This window comes from Panicum virgatum, chromosome 7K (genome assembly GCF_016808335.1).
Source record: "Panicum virgatum strain AP13 chromosome 7K, P.virgatum_v5, whole genome shotgun sequence".
Taxonomy (NCBI): Eukaryota; Viridiplantae; Streptophyta; class Magnoliopsida; order Poales; family Poaceae; genus Panicum; species Panicum virgatum.
The window spans coordinates 21588215-21614652 of NC_053142.1; the positions used below are offsets into that span (position 1 = coordinate 21588215).

Consider the following 26438-nt stretch of genomic DNA (forward strand, 5'->3'; position numbering starts at 1 on the left):
CGGTTGATTGTAGAATCAGCTTTGCGGATCGGAGGCGTGCCATGTGGTTAGTTTGAACCTGGTCGGGACGTGCGGTGACCCGCCCCTAAAAAGACATTCCTGTAAATAGTTATTTTTAGCTGCGCAAAGTAGGACAGGTGTGATACCTGCCCAAAAATATAGGTTTTCACCCGCCCTTACAAATGCTTTTTTGTAGTAGTGAATTGCTTACCAAGAGTTAATGTTAGCCGGATAGCTTTTAATCGTAGGGCCTAATAGGAATCCAAGGAGAGCAAGTCACCCCGGCAGGGAAGCTGGATACATTGCTATATAAATCCAAGGAATCCAGGGACGCAGTTCTGGCTCATAGGAACCTTTTTGCGTACATGTATTGTGAGACTTGTTACCCCAAGAATACTGCTCTATTTCATTGTTGGACAATATGGCAGCCGGAGAAACATGTTATTTAGTTAGCTTCACATCCCAATTATGTCGGATCTATCGATGCTGATCAAAACAAGCTCAACAACAAAACCTCCAAGTATTTAAGCATTGAAAGCAGCAGTTGTGCGAGTGTGCTGTTGTTCGCCACCACCTTCCTCGTGCTGCTCACCAGCTTGAACCACTGGCTCTCCGGGTCGCATCCGCTGCCGCCGCCGCTCAGGCACCGGCACCGGTTGGTGACGATGCTCCGGCCGTCCGCCCCGACGTCGAGGCAGAGCATCTCGCTCCTCGACGAGGACGGCCGCACCTCAACGGCAACGTGAAGCTTCGAGTCCGACGCGAGGAGCCACCGGGCCTGAGCGCCGGCGCACCCCGCGCGTCCCAGGCCGAGGCGCACCGGCCGGCCGGCGCCATCAGCGCGGAGGCACAGCCTGAGCCAAGTGTCCCGCAGCACCAGCCTGTGCTCCCGGTTGTACTCCCACGCCTCCGTCTCGTTGCACGGGCCCAGCTCCAGCGGCTGCTCCGGCAGGGCCAGGTCCAGCGGCAGCGCCGGCGGGCGGCGCCGCACCACGCACAGCCCCGTCGCCGGGTGGAACAGAACCTGGTACGGCGGCGCCTCCGCGAGGCCGGGGCCCCGGAACGGGCGCTGCAGGGCGCGGAGCCTGCGCAGCGCCGTGCCGTTGCGCGCCCGGAGCCAGGCGTGGTCGAGCACCCCGTACGCCTCGTCGTGCCCCGCGACGCCCTCCCGGAGGTAGTAGCTCCCCTGCAGCGCCCAGAGCGCCCAGTCCAGGTCCAGACCGGCGGCCGCGGCGGCGACGCAGCCCCAGTACCGGTTGTCGGCGGCGTTGCCGCCGCGGTTGTCGACGCCGAACTCGCTCAAGAACACGGGCCAGCCACGGTCCAGCAGGTAGAGCGTGCGCCGCGCCACGCTCGCCGCGACGCGCGCGCACACACGGTTGGCGTTCCCGCCGGTCCACTGGTGCGGGTCGGAGAAGCTGTACCAGTGCACCTCGAAAGCCACCTTGTGGTAGAAGCTTAGGTGGACGGGGCGTTGGTTGAGGAAGCTCAAGTCGTTGTCGTTGTTCAGGCCGGAGAGGATGACGAGAACACGCGGGTTCGCCGCGTGCACCGCCTCGGCGCCGCGCTGCATGTACCTGCACCCGTGGTGCTGGTGTCAAGCTCAGGCTCAGCTCCATGGTGTGCCAGCTATCGCTTTGCACTGCCCGGTTCGTATTTAGACTTAGTACATATCAAAAAATAATCAATTTCATAAGTTTTAATCAACTATTGATTAAATTTGTATCTTTATCGTATAGATAAAAGTTGTATGGATAGATTCATATTTGAAATATCCTTTAATATTTCAGGTATCAATTTCATAAGTTTTAATCAACTATTGATTAAATTTGTATCTTTATCGTATAGATAAAAGTTGTATGGATATATTCACATTGGAAATATCCTTTAATATTTCAGGTTCCTGCTTTTGGTTCCATGACGGTTTCAGACAGCTGCAGCCGGCGGTAGCTGCTTTTGATAGTTTTACAGGTCGCGCATTCGATACCGTGTAATAGTCTGCTAACTTAATTCAAGGGTTGGTGTTATATCTCTGAAACCAACTCTTTTTTAACATACCTAGTATTTATAAAAATTGAAGTATACATTTTTCACAAAGTGATAGATCTCTGACATTATTTCACACACAACTTAAGTTATGTTTTGAAGTTTATCCACCCTAAATTCTTTTCTTGTTCATATAGACTTCAAATTTGGACAGCCTTAACTTAACCCTCCTATTAACATTTGTGGATTTATATGGCCGCATGTTGTGCAAAAAAGTTTTTTTCTACTTTTAAATAACTCATTGAGGCACCCTTGTGAAGTAACTTGCAAAAATAATTATCTTACATACCCAATACATTTTTCACATGTACTAGATAACATCTAAGTTGTCATGCAGGAGTTTTAACAATTATTGAATAGATTTAATATTTTCTATCTTTAAACGAATTTCTGCATGCTTATCAAAAGTAATTCCAAGTTGAACTACATATACCTCCAAAAAACTAGAAAAAATATGTAAAATTATATTTAGGCAAATATGTGCTATTCTAGCTCATGTCTTGGAGCTAGATAAAAAAATCAATTGTCTTTTAGGGACAATTTAATCTTTTGTCTCCAAATTAGCACATAATAATTACAATAATATCTAATTTGATAAGAAAATTCTACAATTTGATGCTATTGAATGAAATCAAGATTTTATGAAATATTAGGAAAAGGCAACAATCAAATTAGGAGCTCATATGAGGAAGAAATACTAGTGTCGTGGTGTGGAAAACCACAGCCGGGTGGCGTAATGCACCCGCCTAAACCCAGAGGGTGAGTACTCAGGGGTTAGCTAGGATTAGTTTGATCTCGCTGGAAGAACACGATGAACACAATAGGTTTAGAGTGGTTCGGACCGCCGGAGCGTAATACCCTACGTCCAATGTGTGTTGTATTGCTTGTGTTCCCTTAGTCTCGAGAGAGTCTGAGGAGAGTCTGAGAGAGCTTGTAGTGTGCAGCGAGCGCCTCCCTTTTTTTTATCTCAAGGGAGGCGCGTACATGGCCGTTGGGTCCCCGACAGGTAGGCCCAATCGATGTAGTATAAAAAAACATATTGTTCATACATTATGGCGTTGCAGGCGAAGGAGATCTCATTCCTGGATTTCCTTGCTCTGCCCGTGGGAATCCTCCGTCCAGCATATCCATGCCCTGTCTTGTCGAAACGGCGCCAGGGTATAGCTTGCGGCGTTGCCTGCAGCGTAGCTGAACGGGCCGTGTAGCTTGCGGCGTAGGCGGTATGATGGAAAAGTGTCGTGTCGTCGTATCCATTTAATGCAGCAGACGGGCTCTGCGCGGGTGCGGTGCATGCGGCTGCACTGTGTACCTCGATAATATGCGGTCTACAGTGAGGCCTGACAAAGGCTACCCCGCGTGCCGCGGCGGCAGAGCACGCCTCAACCACCCGCATTGAATGCGGTGGGTGGGCGAGTCTTTCAGCGGAAGACTCGCGCCCGCGCCTGCGGGACACGTGGCGCCCCCGGACCCCGCCCCGGTGGTATGCTGGTCCTATGCGCGTGGGAGGTCCAGACGGGCGCGAGGAGGTCCCGGACCCCTATGGGGGGTCCGAGCCCTCGGCTATTGGCTCGGAGCTTCCCTTCCTCAGGGACACGTGGCGTCACCGGACCCGTCCTAGAGCGGGGAGCGGGTCCGGGGCCGTTGGCCCGGTGAGCTGAGCCTGACCCGTGGGGCCCGGCTGCTCCGCCTCTTATGGCGTAGTTACGGATGACTATGCGAGTCCTGGTTTAGTGCAGTAGGAGTGGGTATCCCTGCTACAGGGTACCGACAACTAATTACAAGTTTTAATTCAAGAGAAGGATGAACTTATTCAGGTGTTTTTCCTTTAGCTGGTCGGAATTTTTTTAGTTCGTATGAAATGCATCACCTTGACTTACCAAATGGGGCTCCAGTTCAGTGGTCCTTGTCATCCTTGTTGGGCGAAAGGTCACCAGTTCAAACCAGCTCTAACACTTTTGCTAATATTTTTCACCATTTTAGCTCCACTGCATAGATACCGACTGATGGTTGCTTGGTGAATCTATAGAATGGATGGTTCTATGCATATATTAGGTATTACCAACTGATAGTTCGATGGTATATGTGAAAACAAATACCGACTGATGGTCGCTTGGTGAATCTTGAATACCGACCGATTGTTACAAAACTTTACTGTCCGATTGTTCTTCGTAATCTTCTATTTTTCCCGACCCTATTTTCCCGACCCACGTCTGATAGGATTTGAGGACTGTATTATAATGAAAGTAAAACAGGGGTAGATGTTCCTGCCGCCCTAATTTTGCAAGCTTTATGTAAGAAACTTTTTGGCAGATAAAATTTTTGAAAACTGAACATTGGATTTAATGATGAGCGCCATCTAAATTTTGTATGGCTTGCTAACGACGCGAACCAACTAAACCCATCAACTCAAAGTATGTGTTGTAATTAGGGACGCAAATTAGATCTATTTTGGATCATTGTATCGACCCAAATAGTAATTGATAAAATAAACTAGAACGACATTATGGGTAAATAATGTAGGATAAATAAACTAGAGTGGTATACCATCATAATTAGTTAACTGACCCAAATAAAACAACATTGGGTACCCACTTGCGTCCTTAGTTGTAATGGATGCCAACGGATTAATTGCTGAGGACTTTTAACATTAAATACCATGGCATCATTCTTTTATTCTTTACTAAAAATAAGCATCTCTTCTACTTATCCAAGAAAAATATATTATGTATAGCCTATTTGTCCACACAATTTCAAGATAACTTTTGGGCTGATTCTGTTACAGATACCAAAGTACCGAACTCGTTATTTCAAGATAGAGAAAGAAAATCGAGTTTATTACCTTCACCAATCCACTTTTATCAGCTTAACCTCCTGAGCAAAATTTAGGCTGAATTTACTCGCACGAACAATTTTAATTGGTACAATCTACTTCCTACTAATATTTATTTTTCCATATTCCCGACCAAAAATTATATTAAGGATTTATAATTATTATTTTTTATAGTTTAGGAAGATTTAATTCGGAATTGTTCTTAGAAATACATTTCTGCATGAAAAATAATTATAAAAAATTCATAATGTATTTTTAAGCATAGGGTATGATATTATAAGTTACTTGCTAAATATGAAATTAAATTCCTTATACATGGAGAAATAAAAAGAAAAAGCTCCTTAGAGGTAGATTGAACCAAATGAAATAGTTCAGTAAAGTATAAATAAGCATAAGTTTATAAGTTTTGTTTGGAGGTTATAAGGGGACAAAATGGATTTATAAACTAGTTATAGAATTTGTTTGTATGCGTATTGGACTCCAGAAAAAAACTGGTACCAATTGTATGCGTATTGGACTCCAGAAAAAAAACCCGGTGTGAGCTTTCTTGGTGCTAATTTTTCCATGGAGCCATGTGTTAGTGTCAGTGCGCGCAAAAGTAGGTGGGCACACCGTGGAGTGATGAACACTCCAGTCCATCACGCTGGTTGGTGAGGTCATCATATAATTGTTGGCGATGAACGTGGCAGAATGAGACAAATCATCGTGGAGCTGGCGTAGAAAAAAAAAACAATAAACGGCATCGTGGTTTGGATTAGCTTACCTGTACCAGTCGTCGGTGTTCTGCCGGGGGCCCCTGAGCTCGTTCCGGATGCTCATGCCGACGACGTTGTCCGCGCCGGCGAACATGGCGGCCATCTTGGCGAGGCCGTCGATCCACACCTCCGGATCGAAGTCGGCGTCGCCGAAGAATCCGTTGCCGTCGTTGGCGCGGCAGCACCAGCCGGGGCGGCTCACGTGGTTGTCCAGGATCACCATGACGCCGCTGGCGCCCAGGGCGCGCACCACGGCGCCCAACGCGTCGACGAGGCTGAGGTCCGCCACGCCGGGGTTGTTGGCCCCGACGCCGGCGAGCGCGCCCGTCAGGTTGAGCCGCCGCAGGGACTCCGCCACGGTGAGGGAGGCGTAGGAGTCGTCGGTGGCCAGGAACGTCGGCCAGGTGAGGCGCACGCAGTTGAACCCCATGGCGGCGACGCCGGCCGCGATGGCGCCCAGCGGGCGGTGGCCAAGGCCCTCCGCAAGCACCGGCTCCAGGTGGGACGGCCAGTTCACGCACGCCAGCTTCACGCGCCGCCCGCGCTCGTCCACGATCCACCGCGACGACGTCGACAGCGACCGCGGCAGCGCCGCCGCATGCTCGGCAGCCTCGTGGCACCGGCAGGGCCAGGCCACGGCGAGAACGGCAGCGAGGCACGCCGCGACGAGGAGCCTCGTCATGGTGGGTGAGTCACCGAGTGGGTGGGAGAGTGATAGGCCGATAGGTAGCCCGGGGGTATTCAGCGGTAGCGATGCTACTTGGAACATTTTAAATTAATCTGCCCTCGGGGCATTTTAAATCCACACGAGTTTCTTTTTTTAGTAGGAACAGCTCCGATGGATAGGAACCCAAAATCGAAATGTACAACAAAACACCTATCTAAGCAGCAAGCACAGGCTTTACTGAGGAAACAACCAGAAAGGAAGGGGAAGAACTTCGATGAGATAGAATCATCAGATTTTACAAGTAGTCAATGTTCTTCGCCCAAACCGTAAATGCTAAACAGTTGGTCACACCTGTGTAGCAAAAAAAAAAAGTGAGCTCTACATGGCTGACTAATAGGGCTAAACTGCCGCATAATTAGACTAAGGCTTGTTTGGTTCTTAATTTTTTTCAGAAGTCCCTATCACATCAAAAGGAATCTTACTATTTTATAGTATTAAATAAAATCTGTTTATAAATGTTTTTTGACAGTTAAGTGTTTTTTCGCGAGACGAATCTAATGAGCCTAATTAATTCATAATTTTCTACAGTGATGCTACAGTAACCATTCGCTAATCATGGATTAAGATACCTCATTAGATTCGTCTCGCAGTTTAGCCCCAGAGTTCTGCAGTTAGTTTTATAATTAACATTTATTTAATACTTCTAAATACTAAAAAGTCCCTGTGACTTTTTTAAGTCCCTATTCCAAAACACCCTCTAAGTGGCGGGAAAATTAGTTGTGTAGCACTCAAAGATGACGACTTCCGAAAAATACTACTAAAGGAGTTTGCTCCCGTAAAATACCATCGAAAGGTGCAAACGTTAACTGATACTACCATTACGTTAGATTGGTTCACAGAGAACTTATTTTCTCTTCTTTCATTCAGATAATATGGGCATAAAATGACACCTCTACCCTTAAGCCGAAGAACAAGAATCACAACAGTCCGGCGCTGCCTCGGCGCAGCCTGCGCCTCACGGGCTGAGTTTTTGACATCAAGTCCCTGGCCACGCCGTTGCCTCGACGCAGCCTGTGCCTCACGGGCGCCGCCGCCAGCCCGGCGACCCACGCCGCGCGGGATGGCAGTTCCCACTCCAGGCTTAGTCCAGGTCTGGCGGGAGCGGAAAGAGGATGGGGAGGGCCCGTGCCCCCGCCTTTGCGTCCGCCCTGTCGGAGCCTCGCGATGTCCGGGAACTTCGGGAGCACAACAGCGGGCGGCTTCGGCTCCGGCAACGTGGCGTCGTTCCTGAGCCTGTGGTTGGGGTCTCCGATCACGAAGCGGCGGGTGGAGGTTGGCAGGGAGACGGGGCCTGGGTTGTTGGGCGGAGTATCTCGCTCACCGGCGGTTCGACCTTCGACGGCAGCCCGAGAAAGAAGGCAGTCGCGATTTTATAGCTCTGGTGATGGATTCAAGTCGGGAATGTCTCAAATGGATCGCTGAGGTTGCTGTGATGCCGGTGGTGCGAGGAATTGGATTGGTTTGGCTTGCTAATGCGAATTTGTCAGCGGAGTGAACTCTGGTTGAGGAGCCCCTACTACGGGCACGTGCTCTTGTTTGGGAAAAGCAGTTCTGCATTGGGCAAGCTGAGCAGCAGGATCTTGCGAGACTGTGACCTGCTGCAGGTTCACCACCTGCTGGCGTTGGATGCGCATGTGCATCGATCAGAGGTAGAAGATGTACAGTTTGGGGGTATTTTTGTCTCAGTTAACTGAGGTGACGGTTAAATCTAACGGAATGATAATTTAAGTTAAGATTTATATCTTTCAGTGGTATTTTACGAGGGCAAATTTTTTTAGTAGTATTTTCCGAAAATTGTGATCTTTGAGTGCTACACAACCAATTTCAATTTGAAATTTTAGCTAATCCCTTCAATGCCATCGAAATTTAGTCCATCTTTTTATTGCTACTAAAATTTTGCTCTAATCCCTTCAATGCCATTACCGTTAGATTTGGAGAAAAAAACCGTGAAAACACCGTTAAATTGATCTCTCGTATTTTTGTTGCGCTTTTACCCCCATAAAGCTCATCTTCAACGGTGCGCCATTCTATCCTCTCCTCTCAACCGGCTTGGAGCACCCCTCCTCCCGACGCGCGAGCAGGGGCGCCGCAGGGAGCATCACCCTCCACAGTCCACACCTGCGCCGCCGCATGGGGCTACCTGCAGGAAACGGCCGCGGACCAGCGCCGACCTGGAGCGCGCGGCCGGGACTCGCGGTCGGGGGTGCGCGGCCAGGGCGCGGGGCGTACCTGCCATCCTGGATTAGCATGGTCGCTGCATTTACACATTTGAGATGAGCACTTTTTAGATAAGGATGGAACAGCACAAAAAAATGGATTTTTAGATAAGGAGTCCAATACTGTTATTTTTTTGAAGAAAAATGTTGTGCCTTAAAGTCCAGATATAATACTCTTATACAGGCATAGAAGGGACGACACTTTAAATATTTCATCTCATGTTTTATAGGGATAGTATAGTCTTTTCACCCTCATTGAACGGTTATTCTTTCAACACACTCACAGAATGGCATTGAGGGGATCGAATTAAAATTTCAATGGCAATGAAAGGATAGTCTAAATTTTGATGGTATTGAAGGGATTAGCTAAAATTTCAATGGCATTCAGGGAATTGACTCGAGCGGTAGCACATAACCGAAAGAACTAAGATTCCAAACCTTTTCTTTCGTTTATGAAGTTATTATACCAGTCAATAGTTTCCCAAAGCTAAACCCACGTCGCAAGGATAGGAAACGAATACAGTTCGCAGCACACATACATCAGACGGTTACAAGCAACAAAATGGATCCCCTGTTTGTTTATATACATGTACAAAAAAATTATCCAAATTTACTTAAAACAACAAGAAAACTTGATGAACAAACAAATCAGTGAACTAGACTACAAATCCAAAACAATATTTACACAACCAATCGTGTTTTGGTGAAACAGAATGCCTCTCCTGCAGAAAGTACAGCACAAGTCAAACATTGTAATACACCGTCAATGTTCATGATTTTTTTATAATTCAACAGACTATTGAAGAATCAAAGTGGTACATTCCATATCTGTCCATAAACGTTATAACATTTTTAGTAAGTTCTGGTAGATATTTTAGGTTTCATGAGATGAAAATGACATACTTCCAAGTAAAAAAACAAAATAAAGTAATTCAAGAGCAGAGCAGCTTTGCATCCAAACGTTAGTTACTTCAAATTTTCTTTTCTTTCAAACGCTGGTTGATTTAGATTTAACTAGATGGCTTCAGACAGAGGGGTGCAGGTGCCCCAACAAATGTAGCTTCAGTTCACCAAAATGGACAAGCAGGTGTTCAGGCAAATGACTGGGCTGGAAGATAATAGCATATTGTGTATTTTGTTTATCCCCCCGAGAAAAAAGAGAGAACTGATGTTCCACATAGAGTACTAGATATCAGGTCTATTCAGATGATAAACAACTAACGGAACAATAGTAATAGTACACTACACAATATATTTGAGAATAATTCTGGTTGAGTTGCGGTCGTCATAGACATTAAGTTTTGTTTTGGTTTTGTTTCTTTCAGCAACTTTGAGTAGTGAACAAGCCGAATGGATTAGCTTGGCTGAGACTGCAAAGTGAAGATGCGATCTACCATGTAACAAGTTCCCTATGACTCCAGCCACAAAGTTCAGCAATCCTATAATTTTATTCCTACATGCTGCATCATGCAAGGGAGTATCCTAATAACTTCAAAAAACTAGTAAACCATAAAATGCCTGATTTGTCAGCAGTGGGATCACATATTTGAGTTAAGGGCTGCGGAAGTTTGATGCTTCAGTTTGCAAGAGGTCACAAGCCGATCTACTTTAAATAGCCTAATAACTTCAAAAAACTGGTAAACCGTAAAATGCCTGATTTGTCAGCAGTGGGACCACATAGTTAGGGGCTGCGGAAGTTTGATGCTTCAGTTTGCAAGAGGTCACAAGCTGATCTAGTTTAAATAGCTTCTGTGGAGATTGAATCATTTTGGATTGACAGGCTCTAATAAGTAATAACCCCACTTATGAGAGGCTATGAGATAAGCCTCAAGCATCTGACTACTTGAGCGTTGCTTGTAATATAGTTTCAAGCCTCTACCAGATACTATTTCTGATTGCATCCATGAATCAATGAATATATTAAGCTAAGTGGAGCAGAAAAGATGTTGCAAAAAAGTAAGCATCCTAGCAATTTTCATTCAATACTGAATTACTGACCTAGCTTTTCTTGGAGCTTTTGGGAGTAGCACAGTACATGTGTCGCCCTGCTTCTGCAGCATCTTTGATTCCTTGAAGTTGATTAGCTATATCCTCTAAGAGTTGCAACTGTAATGACTGTCTCCTTTCACTTGCTGCATGCCTTATCTTGTCTTGTGCACCTTTAATGGCATTCAGACTTTTCCCAAGGAGATCATCAGCCGCAACTCGAGTCTGTAATTTCTCTGCTTGCATTGTTGCATCTGAGAAGCTCCGACCAATCAAGCCCTTAACTGGATACACACAACTAAATTTTTAGTAGTAGTCTTTATGTGAGAAAGAATAGTTTCAAGAATATGCCGATCAACATTAGGAACCTTATGTATCATACTGACGAAATATCAAATACAGCCAACGTATAGGCATAATAAAAATGTTCTATAGGTTGAAGTATTGCACATGAAGATTTAATATTTATAAGGTATGACTAAATGAAAATTGAAAGGATGCAAGCACAACACACATTTAAGATTCCGATTCTTTTGGAAGCCATAAGTAATGATAAGAATCTGTAATTCGGTGATACCAAAATCTCCAGTAAAATACATGTAATCGAATGTGGTTCTAACAAATGAAATGAAGAACACAAAACTGAAAAATTGGCAATATTTATCAATTTTATGTCAAAATTAAGATCCTATGACATGCGCACCGCACATCAAGACTCCCAGGCACCCTCAATTGAATTCTAGACCTACAATAAAAGGACTTGCAGCCCCGCTAGAATCGAACTCTAAACCTACATTAGTTACAATATATTCACATAAAAGATACATGCACATGCCTTGTATAAGATAAAAATCATTAATTGAACTCGACATCTCCAAGTTGAATTCATACCTTCTGTGGAGAAGCATATATCATCAACTACATGCACATCATAGACACTTGCATCATTCTCACTTCCCGTATGATCACGATCAATCTTGTCTATACCCGCACAGGCTACCTCCTGAAATTGATGAGCTGTCTGTTCCTTGGTAGATTCCATACCATCAGCTTGGAAATCACCAGGTTGATCCAAATCTTGGCTCCGGGCAGACAGGGGGAGTATTTCCACCGTCTCCGCACCATCATCCTCGGTCTCTGCCCCATCCTCATCCTCAGTGCTGCTCAGCTCCAGCCTTGATTGAGTGCCGTGAGCTTTGGCGGGCGTCTGAACAGCGACGTTGTCCTCGCTTCCCCCGTTGCCACGATCCCCAATCACCGGCCGCGGCACCGGTTGCTCGCGAAAGAAGGGCGTCTTGAAGCTGAACCCCGAATCGTTCCCCAGCCGCTGCATCCGGGTGGCGTCGACCGACCTGGACGAGCTGGGCTCTCCCTCGGACATGAGCATGCTGTGCGGCGTGACCATCTCCTGGTCGTCGTCCTCCTCCTCCTCCTCCTCGGCGGGTCCGAGCCCGAGGAGGTGGCGGTAGGCGTCCACCTCCTTGCGCAGCGCGCGGGCCTCCCGGTCGCGCACGAGCACGATGTCCCGGAGCTCCTCGACCTCGTCCTCGTAGAAGGCGCAGCGCTCGTCGGCGGTGCGGCGCTGCTGGCGGGCCTCGATCTCGAGCGCGGACTTCTCCTTCTGCAGGCGCAGCATCATGGCCATGGCCTCCTCGGCCCCGGACGCCGCGGCGCTGCGCTCCTTCTCGAGCTCCCGCTGCAGCTCGGCGCGCGCCTCCTCGCGGGGCGCCCCCGGATCCGCGCTCTCCGCGTCGGCGGCCAGGCGGGCGGGCTCCTCCTCCTTGGCGTCGTCGGCAGGGCCGGTGGCGAAGGGGAAGCGGGCGCGGAGGGCGGCGTGGACGGAGGCGAGGGCGCGCGGCGGGTAGCGCGCGAGGAAGGCGAGGAGGCAGGGGAGGTGCGGGCGCGCGCAGGTGCAGGGGAGCGGGAGGCCCGGGAGGGCGAGGACGCGGGCGGCCGCGGCGAGCAGCGCGGCGAGGCAGAGGCACGCCCAGGCGAGGGCGAGGTCGAGGAAGGCCCCCGCGAGGGAGCGCGCCGCCCAGCGGCCGCGCAAGGCCGCGGCGCCCGGGCACGGCGCGGTCATCGCATTGGCGGCGGGCGCGGGCGGAATCCGCGGTGGATGCGGGTCGTTGGAAGCCGGCGGGCGGGTGGGGAATTGGGAGTCTCCGGGCAGGAGAAGGAGAGGCGTGCGGGGGAATCTGGTAGCGGTGGGGAATTGGGAAAGGAAGGCGGCGTGTGGATGCCTGGATGGTGGCTTGGTGGCGGTGGGGATGACGGACGGCTGACGAGATGGCGACGGCCGACGGCCGCGCCGGGAGCAGACAGCAGAGGCCGGTGCCGGGGGGCGGTGGCTGGATTTGGAATTTCGGATTGCTGCCCGGGCCGGCGCATGTTCCCACGTGGAGTGTGAAGATCATCCAATTCGATGGTGACGCGGATGTTGTCTATGGCTGTGTTTAGATTTGTAAAATAGTAGTAAAAAGAATTACATCGGACATTGTACTATACTGTAGCACTTTTCGTTTGTTTGTGGTAATTGTTATCCTACTATGACCTAACTAGGCTCAAAAGATTTGTCTCGTCGTACACATCAAAACTATGCAATTAGTTTTTTTATTTACCTACATTTAATATTTCATACATGAGACAAAAGATTTAATGTGATAGGTAAATAGTGAAGTTTGGAGAAAGAAATTTTGAAACTAAACACAGCCCATCTCATCTTGCCCGTGTTCCCCGTGTTAAGATTCACGATTCCTTTATTTGTCCTATTTGTTTTTTTATTCACGCGTGTATGTTACACATGGGGTCTTACTATGTTATTATTTGCCTTTTTTTGGTCATCGTGTGGACTATGTTTTTGAATTTTTTTTTCGGAGTGAACGAAAACTCTCCTTGCATACCGTCTGCTTTTCAAGTTTCGATTTGATCTTTTAGCCATAGGCCTTTCGATTTGATCTTTTAGCCATAGGCCTACCATCACTGTGGGATCCACCGTGAGAGACAAAAAAAATAATAACAGATGAAGGAAACAGTCCGCAGTTTTTTAAAAGGCAGGGAAAAGCTCAAATTTTTCACGTTTTAAGCTCTTATTATTGTGTGGTATTTGTATTTTTGCTCCTACTTTTAAGTGGATTTTTTTGCTCTTCTTCCTTTAATTTTGTGATTTTATCTTTTACTATTCACAAGTAAATGTGATTTTGCTTCTAGTCAACAATTAAAATAGGGAAAATGTCCAAGGACCAAGGTTAAAAAATAAAGAGCAAAATTACAAAGTTTTAAAAATAAGGATAGACTGTTGCACTTTAGTGTAGGAGCAAGAGCACAAAAAACTTTTGGCCTTTAAAAGTTCATGTCTTTCAAGTTGAGCACTGTTTTTAGCGATCCTTGTGGTGGTGAGATAAGAATTATTACTCTTTTAATTATAATAAAAAATAGTGACACTACATATTGTGTGCAATACAACACGCTTTTTAATACTGTACTATGCTAATTAATATATAAGAAAAGGAAAAAAACGGGAGCCACGGACCCCGCGCCTCCCTCCCTGGCGGCGGCTCGGGGGGCGACACCGCGCGCCGCCCCAACCCCCCTCCTCCCTAGCTCCGGCGGCCGCCGTCGCGGCCGGTCGGCAGCGGCGGCGGCCCGTGGCGGTGCTGAAGTCAGCCCCCGCGTCGCGCTCTCCCTCTCCCTCTTGCTCGCTCCCACGCCACTCACCCCCTCCCAACTCTAGGTCGCCGGCTCCTAGTTCGCCGGTTTCCGGCTGCTGCTCGCCGGATCCGCCCACCCCGGCCCCGGATCTGCGCTCCCCTTGCTGGGGGAGCCCTCTCGTCGATGGTGGAGGTGGCGGTCGGGGGTGGGGCTGCTCGTCGTCATCCCGGTTTCCGCGCTCCAGATCCCGATCGTCTTTGGCCCGGATCCGCGTCCCCCCTGGCCAGGTAGTCTCTAGGGGCAGTGGCTGCCGGCTGGAGGTTCGGCGTGTTCCTAGGCACGGCTGTGGTGCTTCATGTTCAGCTCTCGGCGACCTTTGGCTTGGGGTTGGATCCCTGGTAAAAACCATGTCCGATGCTTCGGATTGGCGATGATGGCGTCTGGTGCGTCATTTCCCTGTTGAGGGCATCGTCTTGGGATTCCTTCATGCTCTTTTTGCTGGTAGTCTAATTTCTTTGCGGCCTGCTGTGGGTGATCGTCTTCATTTGTTTTGCCTACCTGTGTTCTATTGACACATCATCACCATGTTCGCTGGTGCTTCGACTGCTACGACGGATGCTTTGCCGTCGTTGTGCTGGTGGATGCTTTGCCGCCTCTGCTTCACTCGTCTGGCAGATGCTTTTGCCGCCCTTGTTACTCCGACTCCGACGGATGCTTTGCCGCCGACGGATGCTTTGCCGTCATGGTTGCTGCTTGTTGGTCGTCCTCGACGGATGCTTTGCCGTCGTGGTGGATGTTCTGGTGGATGCTTGGCCACCCTCATGTTGTTACAGGGTCTCGGTCGGTGATTTGGTGATGGTGCTCTATGTGTAGGTTCATATACTTTTTGTGGCTTGGTTTGGCTTGGTGGGTTGTGTGGAGCCCCTCTGTAGTCTTTGTTAGCTAGTTTGCAGGCCGTTTATTTTCCTGGCTTTTTTCGATTTTTTCTATATTTTTAGTCCTCTGTGTACTTGGGTAGGTCAACTTCTGTTTGGCCTATTGCAAGAAATATCTATAAACTATTTTTTTCTTAATAAAATACATGCTCAGACACGGTCGTGAAAAAAATTTAATATATAATCTGGCCCGACCCGGAGAACACGATGTGTGCAGAGCTGCATTTGCCACTGAATGCTTGTCCCAGGCGTTTTTTCCATTTTTATATTAAAAAAACAAAATTTCAAAAATATATATCGAATAGGGAAATTTTCAAAAATGGGTGCCTGTCGCCCCCCTAACACCCTGTCGCCCCCCTAATGGGCGACAGGCACCCTGTCGCCCATCAAGTGGGTGACAGGACCTAAATGTAAAAAAAATTTACATTTAAGTCATGTCGCCCAGGGCGCATTAAACAGTGAACTTGTAAAATCGATATAAAATCGTAGAAAAATCAAAAAAATACAAACTCAACTGTTCTGGATTCTATGAAACAAGATCTACAACTTTTGTGATATAAAGTTTTTCATTTGATCAATGTATCTTACTCTATTTTAAATACCAGTTTAATGCACTTTTATTTAAATCTCAAGATCCATCCTTTGGATGCATGTCATCTTTGGCCAGAGTGTTGCATATGGTGAGCATAGTCTTGTACAAAATTGGTAGGCCCAGAAAATATTTATAGAATAAGTTTTTAAATTAGATCTTACAATATGTCTAGTTTAAATGGGTTATTTATCCATACTGCTATACTGAGTATTCTAAGCCATAAATTTTACAGTACCATTATTTTATTTCCTAAGAGCTATAAAAAATTGGTAAATTTTAGATAAGCACAACTAAACCAAATGAATTATTTTAGATTTTTCTAAGTACAAGAACCATTTTTCTTGATTTAGATACATTGATCAAATGAAAAACTTTTTTAACAAAAGTTGTAGATATTATTTCATAGAATCTAGAAAAGTTGAGTTTGTATTTTTCCGATTTTTCTACGATTTTATATCGAGTTTACAAGTTCACTGTTTAATGCGCCCTGGACGCCAGGACCTAAATGTAAATTTTTTTTATATTTAGGTCCTGTCGCCCACTGGATGGGCGACAGACACCCATTTTTGAAAATTTCTCTATTCGACATATATTTTTGAAATTTTGTTTTTTTTAATATAAAAATGAAAACCCGTCCCCAGTCCACTCTACATTGGGCGCTGGCTCCCCGATAACGGGCCGATCCGGAACCCGTAGGAGCGACCGGTGCTGTTTCAGCATTTTCGCAATGTGCTCATCTCGACAGCGAGCCCGCGGCCGCGTTTGCCCCGTCGAGGGACACTGGGTGTGGACCGATGTGGTTGTGCTCATCTCGGCCACGGAGGTGCTCGTGTTTCACGAGTCCTGTTGCGCTCGCCGCTCACAGGCAAGTTGCGGTCAACTGAAAACTTCACTGTCCTTTTCTTTTTGCACAAAAGGATTGCAGAAAATACGACATCCAACAAAAGTTGTTGTTTGCAGAAATAATGCCGTGCCAAAAAGGATCTTCAGAATTTCTTGACATGTTACCAGGGTCCATGTTTCTACGAAGACATAAACCCATGCGTTGTCTTAAATGGGTTACCGCGAGAACAAAATCCTTCATCCAAGCATCCGTTTGGAGGACGCTAATAACCGTAAAACACCATACAGATATCATAAAAAATTCAAGATCTGCTATAAACCAACCTATGAAAGGAAATGGTGCAGATGTTAGTTCCCATACTCCAAAACTCACATCTGAACCCTGTCCATGCTATCCTCACTGATTGCTAACATATATAGACCAAAAATAGCATTTGCATCTGTATGTATGTTTTCATTAGCAAAGGAGCTTGGTTAGTATGGCAGGCCAATGAATTTCTACTTAATCAACCAATTAGGCAGCAAAGAGAATCTTTACAGAATTACATTTCATCCACAGATCACAAAATTTTGACCCTGTTTATTTGAGCTTCCGGGCACTTATGGACCGCTAGCTAGAAGCTGAAAAGCATATGACAGGGTGCTTCTGGCTTTTGAGGACATTGCCTTTTGGAGATTCCAAAAGTCAATGGCCCAAAATACTTAGAAACTCAAACAAACATGACCTGTATTTTCTCATTCAGGAGCAGAAAATGAAATACAATTACAGAGCACACTCAGTGGGAAGTTTAGGGCATGTTTGTTTGAGCTTTCCGGTAGCTTCTCAGCGTGAAAAGCCAGAAGCTCAAACAAACAGCGAACTTCTTGTGCAGCTTCTTGAAAGCTGGAAGCTCAAAAGCTGAGTTCATATAGAAAGCTCGGTTTTATGAGCTTTTCGTAGCTTTTTGAGCTCAGAAAGCTAAACACATCTTCTAGAATCTAGTGTTAGATTTTCCGAACCAAAAAGGCAGCAACAACTTTTCAGAAAAGCTTAAAATCTGCAGCTCAAACAAACATGCCCTTAGAATAGACATCTACTTCAGAATTCAAGAACATTTACACAGCATTCAACTCAACACTCAACGAAATGTATTTCATATTAGGCAATTCCATCCTTTTTATGTGATGACAAATCCATCCATTTGGCTAGCTGGCTATACTTTCCTAAGGCCATTCCAAGTGGGAGGTTTAATTTTTTATATTTGCAAGAATGCCATATATAAGCAACGAGACATTTAGTTGATGGTTGTCAATACAATGCATCGTTTGCTATTTCATACGCAAGACATGCAAGAGACAAGCTATACTGCTGCATACATGGTTTCATTTAGATGAAACCCCTTTCTCTCTCTTCACTATACCTTGCTACATCATCAAAAATATTAGCATGGTACCCTATTTAATGAGAATGAAACTCCCATTGGGAGTTGGGACCGACCTAAAGCATATCCACAGGACAGTCCCATTTATTGTTCTAATTTCACTTCTACAAATAGCTTTTGTTTACAAATGGAAGTGGGAAGCAAGGCGAAAACAAGGCAGCTCGCATAGCATAATATCTACAGAACATGACATGCTTAAAGTCTGAATTCTTTGACAAAACTCATGCAATCTCAAAACGGAAGAAAAAGAAGATAAAAAGTCATGCATTTATCTGAATCGGGTTGGTTCCTGCACTACAAATAACAATAAAACATAAGGCCTCTCACTAATATCTGGATTACACAAGATCCAATCTAACAGAGATGTAATTCAAGCCTATAAAAAAATTAACCCAACATTACGAATCTAAAACTGTCGGTTTCTATACCTTCATATTCACAAAGCACCAATGTATACAGGCCGAAGTTAGCATCTGAGCTTCCGAGATAACGGTACATGCAACATACAGCACCTGCATGGCAATAACGAATATCCTCATTAGCAATTTTGGCCATGTTAAAAATGAGAAACCTTCATGAACACATCATCCATAAATTCTTACCTAAATGTTCAATAGAAAAAGTAATTTAATCAAAGAAATACATTGCAACCTGCAACCGTACAGTGAAACAACAAAAACTGGAGGAAAATGTTATTGTTCTACATAACAGCAAGTGGAGCATTTAGTTTGCTATCATCCTGCAAAGGATGTAGCACACACGTACGAGCCACATACTCTTGCTGACATTGAAGGTATTTAATCCTTCTATAGTCTACGCAATACATCAACTCTAGCGATAGTGTTGGGCGCAATTGTTTATTTATAGAACTTCTTAGTAAGAACAAGGGCATGGCTTTAAGAAGGATAAAGGTGGAAGGAGAAGGAAGCAATAAAATCTGCAAAATATTTCAACAGCACAAGGATCTTAAGGAGGCAAATTTCAATAATTTAAAAAGCTGGCATGCAACTTTTTATATAGAATTTAGGGAAAAGTCCAGCTTAGATCCTCGAAATATCGCAAAAGTTCGATTTCGAACCTTCAACTACAAAACCGGATAAGAAGGGACATCCAACTATCGAGACGGAATAAGTTTGCCCCTTTAGGTGGTTTCAAAGGTGGTTTGGTATTTTTTTAAAAAAAATAAAAACTCTAGTTAAACTAAAAAAAATCAAAACTACTACTACAACAACAACAACAACAAAGCCTTTTGTCCCAAGCGAGTTGGGGTAGGCCAAAAAAAATCAAAACTAATTCATTCTAAATCATAAAAGTAAAGAAAAATATTGGCACCTATTTCGTTTTTTATTTAAAATGAATTACTATGAATCATTTAGTTTAAACTTGAATAATTTTAATTTTCACAAAATGAAAAACCACCTTTGAAACCACCCAAAAGGCCAAATTTGTCCGGTTTCGGCTGTTGGATGGCCTCGGTTATCCAGTTTTATAGTTAAATGTTGAAAATCAGACTTTGTGATAGTTCGAGGTGTAAACCGGACTTTTCCCTAGAATTTATATAAAGATGTTATGGGCATGGGCCTTGGCCCCAGGACCAGCAGTACAGCAGTAGCATGAACCAGATGGCAGCATTTATCCTTAGTATGTTTTAGATTTGTTTTGCTAGAACGATAAGCTTGTTAGGAGATAATTTTTTTTTTCAAAATAGATTTGGCTTGCTACATCGCTTAACATCTATTTTTAGGAGGCTGGCTATAAAAGCTAGCAACATCAACAGTCGTAATCAAGAAAGAAGAACCCTAAAAATAGTCAGAGCCTCCAGATGGAGTGTGAGTAGTCAGCTCTAATCCATATGAAAAGACATGACATGATTTCCTTATCAACAAAAGCTTAGATAAAAGAGTGAAACCAATAGGTTTTTGAAAGTCCAATTGATGAGTGTTGAACTGAACATCTGTACTCATGAACATCTAAAATGCCCGCTGTATTTGATGGACCCCTTTCAGCATTCAAGTTGAAGATATGTTAACTAGAAAAGTATTACAGGGATTTTCATGAGGTAATGAGCTCCCTATGTTTGAAACAACAGAAGTTGATGGAAGTTAGAAATAGCACTAGAATTCTTATTTCTACATTTTACCAAAGGAATTCTCCTGCAAATCAATCCAAAATGCTTGGTGCGCGTGATACATTCACTTCTCTTGTAAAGATAAGAGGTCCTAGGAAAATGTGGCCTGCTCTACTTTTGTTTACATTCCAGGACATCCACTTCCCTTGCTGACAGTCTAGTTCCATGGTTTTTGTAGCTTTGCTATGCTGCATCAGTTGATTGCTGTTCTAGGGTAGGAGCTCCTATGCTCCCTTGAGAGTTAAATTATAAAGAAACCAAGAGTGGATTATCCAGTAGATCTTCACTAGCACAGCTTTTAGGAATTAAACATTTATGATCAAGAAGTATTGTAACTTGGATGACTGACATGCTTAACAAGTAAAATAAAATGGAAAATAGTAGAATTACAAGAAGACTTTAATATGATGCTCACAGTTTGGTAAGTAATTTCACAAAAAAAAAATGGAAATGCTCATAATGGTACGTGTTACATGCAATTCAAGATACATGATAACCACAATTTCTTGATCAGTGCAAGTTAAGCAAGAAAACATACACATAAGCTGAAAAAGTGAAAACTTCATATTTGATATGCAATTTAATGGGTAGTCATCACAAGTAGCAACTAACAACAACAAACTACCCTTCACGTTCTATTATCTAAAAGCTCCCAAATTTACCAACTTTGTTATAGTCACTCAGCAGCAGATCAAGCATCCATATTACAAACAAAGCAATGCAACAATAATTTTCAATATATTCTAGCAATATGTTTAACATGAAAAATGAAAATGAGCATGATAGTGGGAATCAAATTAACAGTGTATACATCCTTACCTAGCAACAGGCAGAAAATGGGACAAAGAGGTCCAAGGTACCAAGTTATGTACTGATGCTTCTTCAGGTTTATCTACATTTCTGAGAAGGCATATTTCACAAATTCTCAGTCCATGTTAACATATTGAGCAGTGTCGCAAGCTGATACACCTCACCAAACATCCTGCTCATTGCCATAATCAACCAGTCCTTGAGCCATAGCTTTCTTGACCCAAAACTTATCCATCACATCCAATTCAGCATCATACTAATCGTCTGCCTCAATTCCATCACCTCCCAATTATCCCCAATGACACCATCCTGAAACAAGTCTCCAAAACTCATCATCCACCTCTAAAGAACCACCCTCATCATGGTGACTATTGAGTTAGCGACATTTTCATCGTGCAAATTGAAAATGAGCATGCATAATCATAATCAATAAACAGTGCATACTTTCTTACCCAGTGATGCAAAGAACATGGGAACAGGAGGTCCATGGTACCAGGCTAGTTGCTACTTCTTCTAGTTAACACATGATGAGGAGCAAATTTGGGTCCTCATTAGCATCCTGAGTAAACCCTCAGGATTTGATATACCTCACCAAACATCGTGCTCATTTCTACTGTCAACTAACCCTTCTTCCACAGCTTTTTTCATCCAAAACTCCTCCATCGCATCTGATTCAGTGTCGTGTTCTTCATTCCCCTCAATTCCACTGCCATTGCCCACCTGCTCCCAATCGTCCCCAATGATACCATCCTCAAACAAGTCCCCAAACTCATCATCCACATCTAACAAACCCTCATCTTCCACCTGTTTTTCATCTTCATCCTCATCACTGTCACTATCAAACGTGAGAACGCCTTTCTTCCTAGCACGTCTCATCCGCTTTCCCTCCCGTACAAGCTCCTCCAGCCTATCCCTCCCAACCAGCATCTCATCCTCCACTAGAAGCCTCCCATCATCATCAAATGCCTCCACAAGGAACACCGAGTGTCGCACCCCCTTCACACTGACGTAGAACATCTCCGGATGTCGCACCAGCAAAGCACGCAGCCGGTTTGGCAACCCAAAGTCTTTCCTGAAGTGCGTGAGGTTGTCCACCAGTGTCCGCTTCTCCACTGTCATCGCCAGCACCTCCCTCACCACAGCGCAGGCCCGCCGCTCCAACGTCTCAAGACTGGTGCCCTCATCAAGAGGCTCGAACGGGGATATCTCAGGAAGGCTATGGAATCGCAACAGGTAGTCCCGGTGCGCGCGGCGGAGGTTGAGTCCCCGGCGGAGCGGGAGGTGGGGAAATCTTCGTGGCCGGTCAATGAGGCGGTCGGGTGTGGAAGCACGGCGAAGATGCGGGAGCGGCAGTGGAGGTGGCGGCGGAGGGTCTGCGAGCTGGAGCGCATGGCCATATGAGGTGTGCACGAGGGCAAAGAGGTCGGGGTGGCGGGGACAGAGCGTGGCGCGGAAGTCCATGGCGAGGCCGAGGTCGGGGGCGATGTGGGCGAGCCTGTTCACCGGAATGCTCCGGCGCGGGGTCATGAGGAGGATCCGGTGGAGCTTGTCCGCGAGCACGTCCGCTCCGGCGCTTGTGGCGCGGAGCGCGGTGAGGTCGGCGGCGAGCGCCTCGGCGGCGGGGGTGAGCCCGACGGCGAGGGTGGAGAGGGACGGTGAGAGCGGGAGCGAGGTGGGCGCCTGGAAGAGACGGAAGAGGGTCGGGTAGCGGAGGACCATGGGGATGAGCGGGCGGCCGCGGCGCGGGAGGCCGAGGAAGCGGCGGCAGCGGCCGAGCACGCGGAGCGGGAGGAAATGGCGCGGCTTGGAGAGGAGGAGGGTGAGGAGCTTGCGCGCGAAGCGGAGGCGGCTGGCGCGCGCCGCCTGGCGGTCGAGAGCCGGGCAGCGGACCAGCCTCGGCGGCGGGAGCGGCGGGGGGCCCGGGCGCCCCGCCTCGGCTGTGGCGGCGCAGCGGACGGCGAGGGACCGGGAGATGGGCTTCCTGGCGGGATGCGTGGGACGGAGAAAGCGGGGGTGGTGGACGGGGGCGAGCGGGTGCGCGGGGACCGACGGCGAGAGGGAGGAGGGCGCCACCATGGGGACGAAATGCGGCGGGGAGGTTCCGGAGGGGATGGCCGGATAAGGGGGGAAGCACCAGAAGTTTTGGTTTTGGTTTTTCCTTTTTCCAAAAAAGGACAAAGCAGGGAGAAAAGAAGGCGTTTTTTTATTTTTATATTTTTCAAAAAAAAATTTACAGAAATATATTGTTGGTTTCAGGTTTTACAGTTTTATACCCCTACCGCCCGGCAGGGGGGCGGCAGGGGGCCTACCGCCCGGCAAGGAGGTGATAGGAATCTATATATAAATAAAAATAAATTTATTTTGCGCAGAGGTTCCTGAAGGGAGCCTGCCGCCCCCTGCCGGGCGGCAGGCCCCCTACCGCCCCACCAGTTGGCGGCAGGGGGCCTGCCGTCCGGCATGGGGGCGGCAGGCTCCCCACTCAAATCTAAAATTCCGCCCCTTCCCTCTGCGCCCTCATTTTCTGCCCACGAGATCCAGAGAGGGGAGAGAGAGGAGGGGTGAGGGAGGTAAAACCAGCGAAACCATGCAGGATTTTGGATCCGAATCACATGTAACCAATATTTCTCAACTATTATAGACTTGTTTCTAAAATAATTATGAATTAGAATAGATTTAGTTTTTGGATATTGAAATATAGAATAGTAAACTTAGAATGACAGTACCTTATTATTATTGCTGCATAAGGCAATGACTGCCTCCAATTCTGTTGGATTTTCATGGACCGAAGAAAAATCTAGTATATTTTTTGACATCATGACACATCTTGTAATCAGTAAGAAGTTGGATCCATTAGCGGATGGTACGATAGAGATGGTGTTGTCCAAATTAGTTGAGTTTAAAGATTTGACATTGTTTCGAAGTATTACAATGCAAGATTTAAAGGAACACCTGCTAGAACGTCGTAAGATATACATGAGGGTATGTGAACTAGCGAATCATCCTTATGTTATTGGATTCTTACAAACTAATTGTAAGATATGGATGCGGCCAGAAGTGTATGAGATGCACATTAAAGTAACTCTTATTTAGGTCTAATCACGTCCGTTATTTGTAATCCATATTTACGAAATAGTAAAATTATTGTGTAATTATATGCTAGGATTACCCCGAGGACACGGAGTTGATTAACAAATCGATACCAAATTTCCGTAAATTGGTATGTATCTTTGGTGGTGGACTTATGCCGCAAACTAGACGAAGGAGGTGGATAAGATCTTCGGGTGATAGTACTTGGCCTGCGCAAGAACAGATGCCCGGAGGTTCGTCGAGTCATGATGCAGCATCTCAACCACCAACTTGTGTTAACTGGGATGACGACATGGATGACTTCATGCCCCCGAAACCATGGCCTCCAACACATGATGTTCCTCCCCCTTTACATGAACCTAGAATCAGAAAAGAGACAAAGAGAAAGACAAGAGGTTCATCAAGTCATGTTGCACCACCTGCAGCACAAACTTGTGTTAACTGGGATGACGACATGGATGACTTCATGCCCCCCAAACCATGGCCTTCAACACATGATGTTCGTCCCCCTGTGCATGAACGTAAATCCAGAAAAGAGAGAAAGGGAAAGGCAAGAGGTTCGTCGAGCCATACTACACCACCTGCAGCACCACCATCTGTCAACTGGGATGACGACCTAGATGATTTCATATCATAATCTATAACATATGATGTTCATCGGTTTAAGATGTATTCGCATTTAGTATTGTTAATGTTGTATTATACTTGTATGTATGTCTCGTACCTAACTTTGCATTCACTGGACATGTACATAATGTCGAGTTTGAATCGTACTTAGTCGTAATGGAGCATCGAAGTATAAACATACCATCTATTGTATGTAATGGAAAATACGAGAGTGATAAGAGGCGAATATTGAAGTGTATAAATAAGCGGTCCACAGCTATCTCCTTACAAATAAACATCAGAGATACAAACATCAGATACAAACATCATAATACAACGATAATGAAACACACATCACACATGCAGTGGCATGGCAGAACCCGTTGCAAACTACGGTAAACAGATTCCGGACTAACCTAACATGCCTTAGGTAATTTAAAAAAAACAGAACAAACACAACGATGCAACATGTCACTAGCACTAGGGTAGTCCTAGTAGCCGTACCCCCACGTAGCAAACTGCGTTGAGCATTCTCCGCAGTATGCATCCATTGCAGGTGGTGCAGGCGGTGGTGCCGGAGGCGCAGGACCCTTCTTCTTGTGACAAGGGCAGTTGCAGTAAGGAATAGTGCATGGTTCCTCCTGTGAGCCGGCAGCATTGCTGGTATCATCAACTTCGTCGTCTTTGTTACCCTCGCTCACTTCCTCATAATGGTTCACCTTGCATTTCAGATTAAAGATCTTTATCTGGAGGTACTCGATGAACTCCTGAACAGAATCAATTGGTGCAGGATCGACCCACTTAGTAAAACCACATTTTCTAGAGCATCGGAAGACTGCAAAACAAATTTCATGTAAGGTGACTCATTGAAGAAAAAGAAATGAAACAACCGAGTATTACCCATGCGTGTGGACATTTAAAGAAACGCCGACCGCCATCCATCCCGTCGGTGCACATCTGCACTAAGCAGTCCTCACCATATATGCATTTTGGCCACGGTTCTCTACGGTTATCGTATTGTCGAAGAGGAGTTTCATTGGTAAATTCACTCTTTTGCTGTGGCAGAAACTCAAACACTGGTTCCGAAAAGGAATTAGGTCCAAGAGGCCCCTCCCATATTATGGGGTCTCCCTTTCTTCCCCCTTTTCCTTTCCCAAAACCGTAGTAATTCTTTCCGCTAGACCCACCTCCAGACATTGGGTATACAATGAGCTTTGGTGTTTGAGTGCTGCTGGGAGTTCACAAACTTCGGAGTATTTATAGGCACACAATGGTCTGATACCCGGAGTGTGGAGTGTAAATGCACCTAAAAAGCCTACATGACAACACAGTGAAGATGCTAGATGACCTAACACTGAAAATGCTAGATTCGATTCTCGAAATGACTACTCGATGCATCTCTGCGCATGCTGACTCACAGCACTGCATTGCTGCCGCTCGGTCGATCGCGCCTAGATGCCGCCTTCCCCACTACACGCCACAGACCTTCGCTGTAGAATGACAGGTCCGTCGTCCTCGCCAGAGAGACTGCTTTGAAGGTGAGCTGGTGTGGTTGCCGTGTTGTCACATCTTTTTGAAATGGTGGAAGGGCACTGCTATTGGATTGTCGTCTTTTGTCACGTATGTTTGGGCAAAGAATGTGACATTTGGGAAATCCGTGATCGCCGTGCTGAGCAGTGACAACCTGTGATCTCGTACTCGCAGCTAGATACACTATGGTTCCTATTTTGAGCTATTCGAGCGTGTAGTCATCATCATCGTCGGCAGAATCTCGGCCGCTAACTCCTACCGCACCTAACTTGTCCTTC

At 46.1% G+C, this 26438-nt stretch overlaps 3 protein-coding genes across 5 annotated transcripts; all 3 read right to left on the reverse strand.

Annotated features, from left to right (window-relative positions):
• Positions 1–383: 383 nt before the first annotated feature.
• On the reverse strand, positions 384–6634 carry LOC120640519 (glycosyl hydrolase 5 family protein-like). Its single transcript, XM_039916386.1, has 2 exons — positions 5640–6634; positions 384–1577 (listed from the first exon to the last, which is right to left on the reverse strand). The coding sequence occupies exons 1-2, from the start codon at positions 6398–6400 to the stop codon at positions 491–493; spliced, it is 1848 nt and encodes a 615-aa protein (XP_039772320.1). The 5' UTR covers positions 6401–6634; the 3' UTR covers positions 384–490.
• Positions 6635–9081: 2447 nt separating this feature from the next.
• LOC120640520 lies at positions 9082–12763 on the reverse strand. The gene is made up of 3 exons (XM_039916387.1): positions 11452–12763; positions 10573–10844; positions 9082–9296 (listed from the first exon to the last, which is right to left on the reverse strand). The coding sequence occupies exons 1-2, from the start codon at positions 12638–12640 to the stop codon at positions 10573–10575; spliced, it is 1461 nt and encodes a 486-aa protein (XP_039772321.1). The 5' UTR covers positions 12641–12763; the 3' UTR covers positions 9082–9296.
• Positions 12764–16685: 3922 nt separating this feature from the next.
• On the reverse strand, positions 16686–23078 carry LOC120640521 (protein WHAT'S THIS FACTOR 1, chloroplastic). Of its 3 annotated transcripts, none has more exons than XM_039916389.1 (4): positions 21390–23078; positions 20947–21246; positions 18428–18511; positions 16686–17018 (listed from the first exon to the last, which is right to left on the reverse strand). In XM_039916389.1, the coding sequence occupies exon 1, from the start codon at positions 23011–23013 to the stop codon at positions 21526–21528; it is 1488 nt and encodes a 495-aa protein (XP_039772323.1). In that variant the 5' UTR covers positions 23014–23078; the 3' UTR covers positions 16686–17018; positions 18428–18511; positions 20947–21246; positions 21390–21525. The 3 variants fall into 3 exon arrangements, with proteins under 3 accessions (XP_039772323.1, XP_039772324.1, XP_039772322.1); XM_039916390.1 differs by lacking the exon at positions 16686–17018 and adding an exon at positions 18083–18288; XM_039916388.1 differs by lacking the exon at positions 16686–17018 and having other exon boundaries at positions 18178–18511.
• Between the last annotated feature and the right edge of the window lie 3360 nt (positions 23079–26438).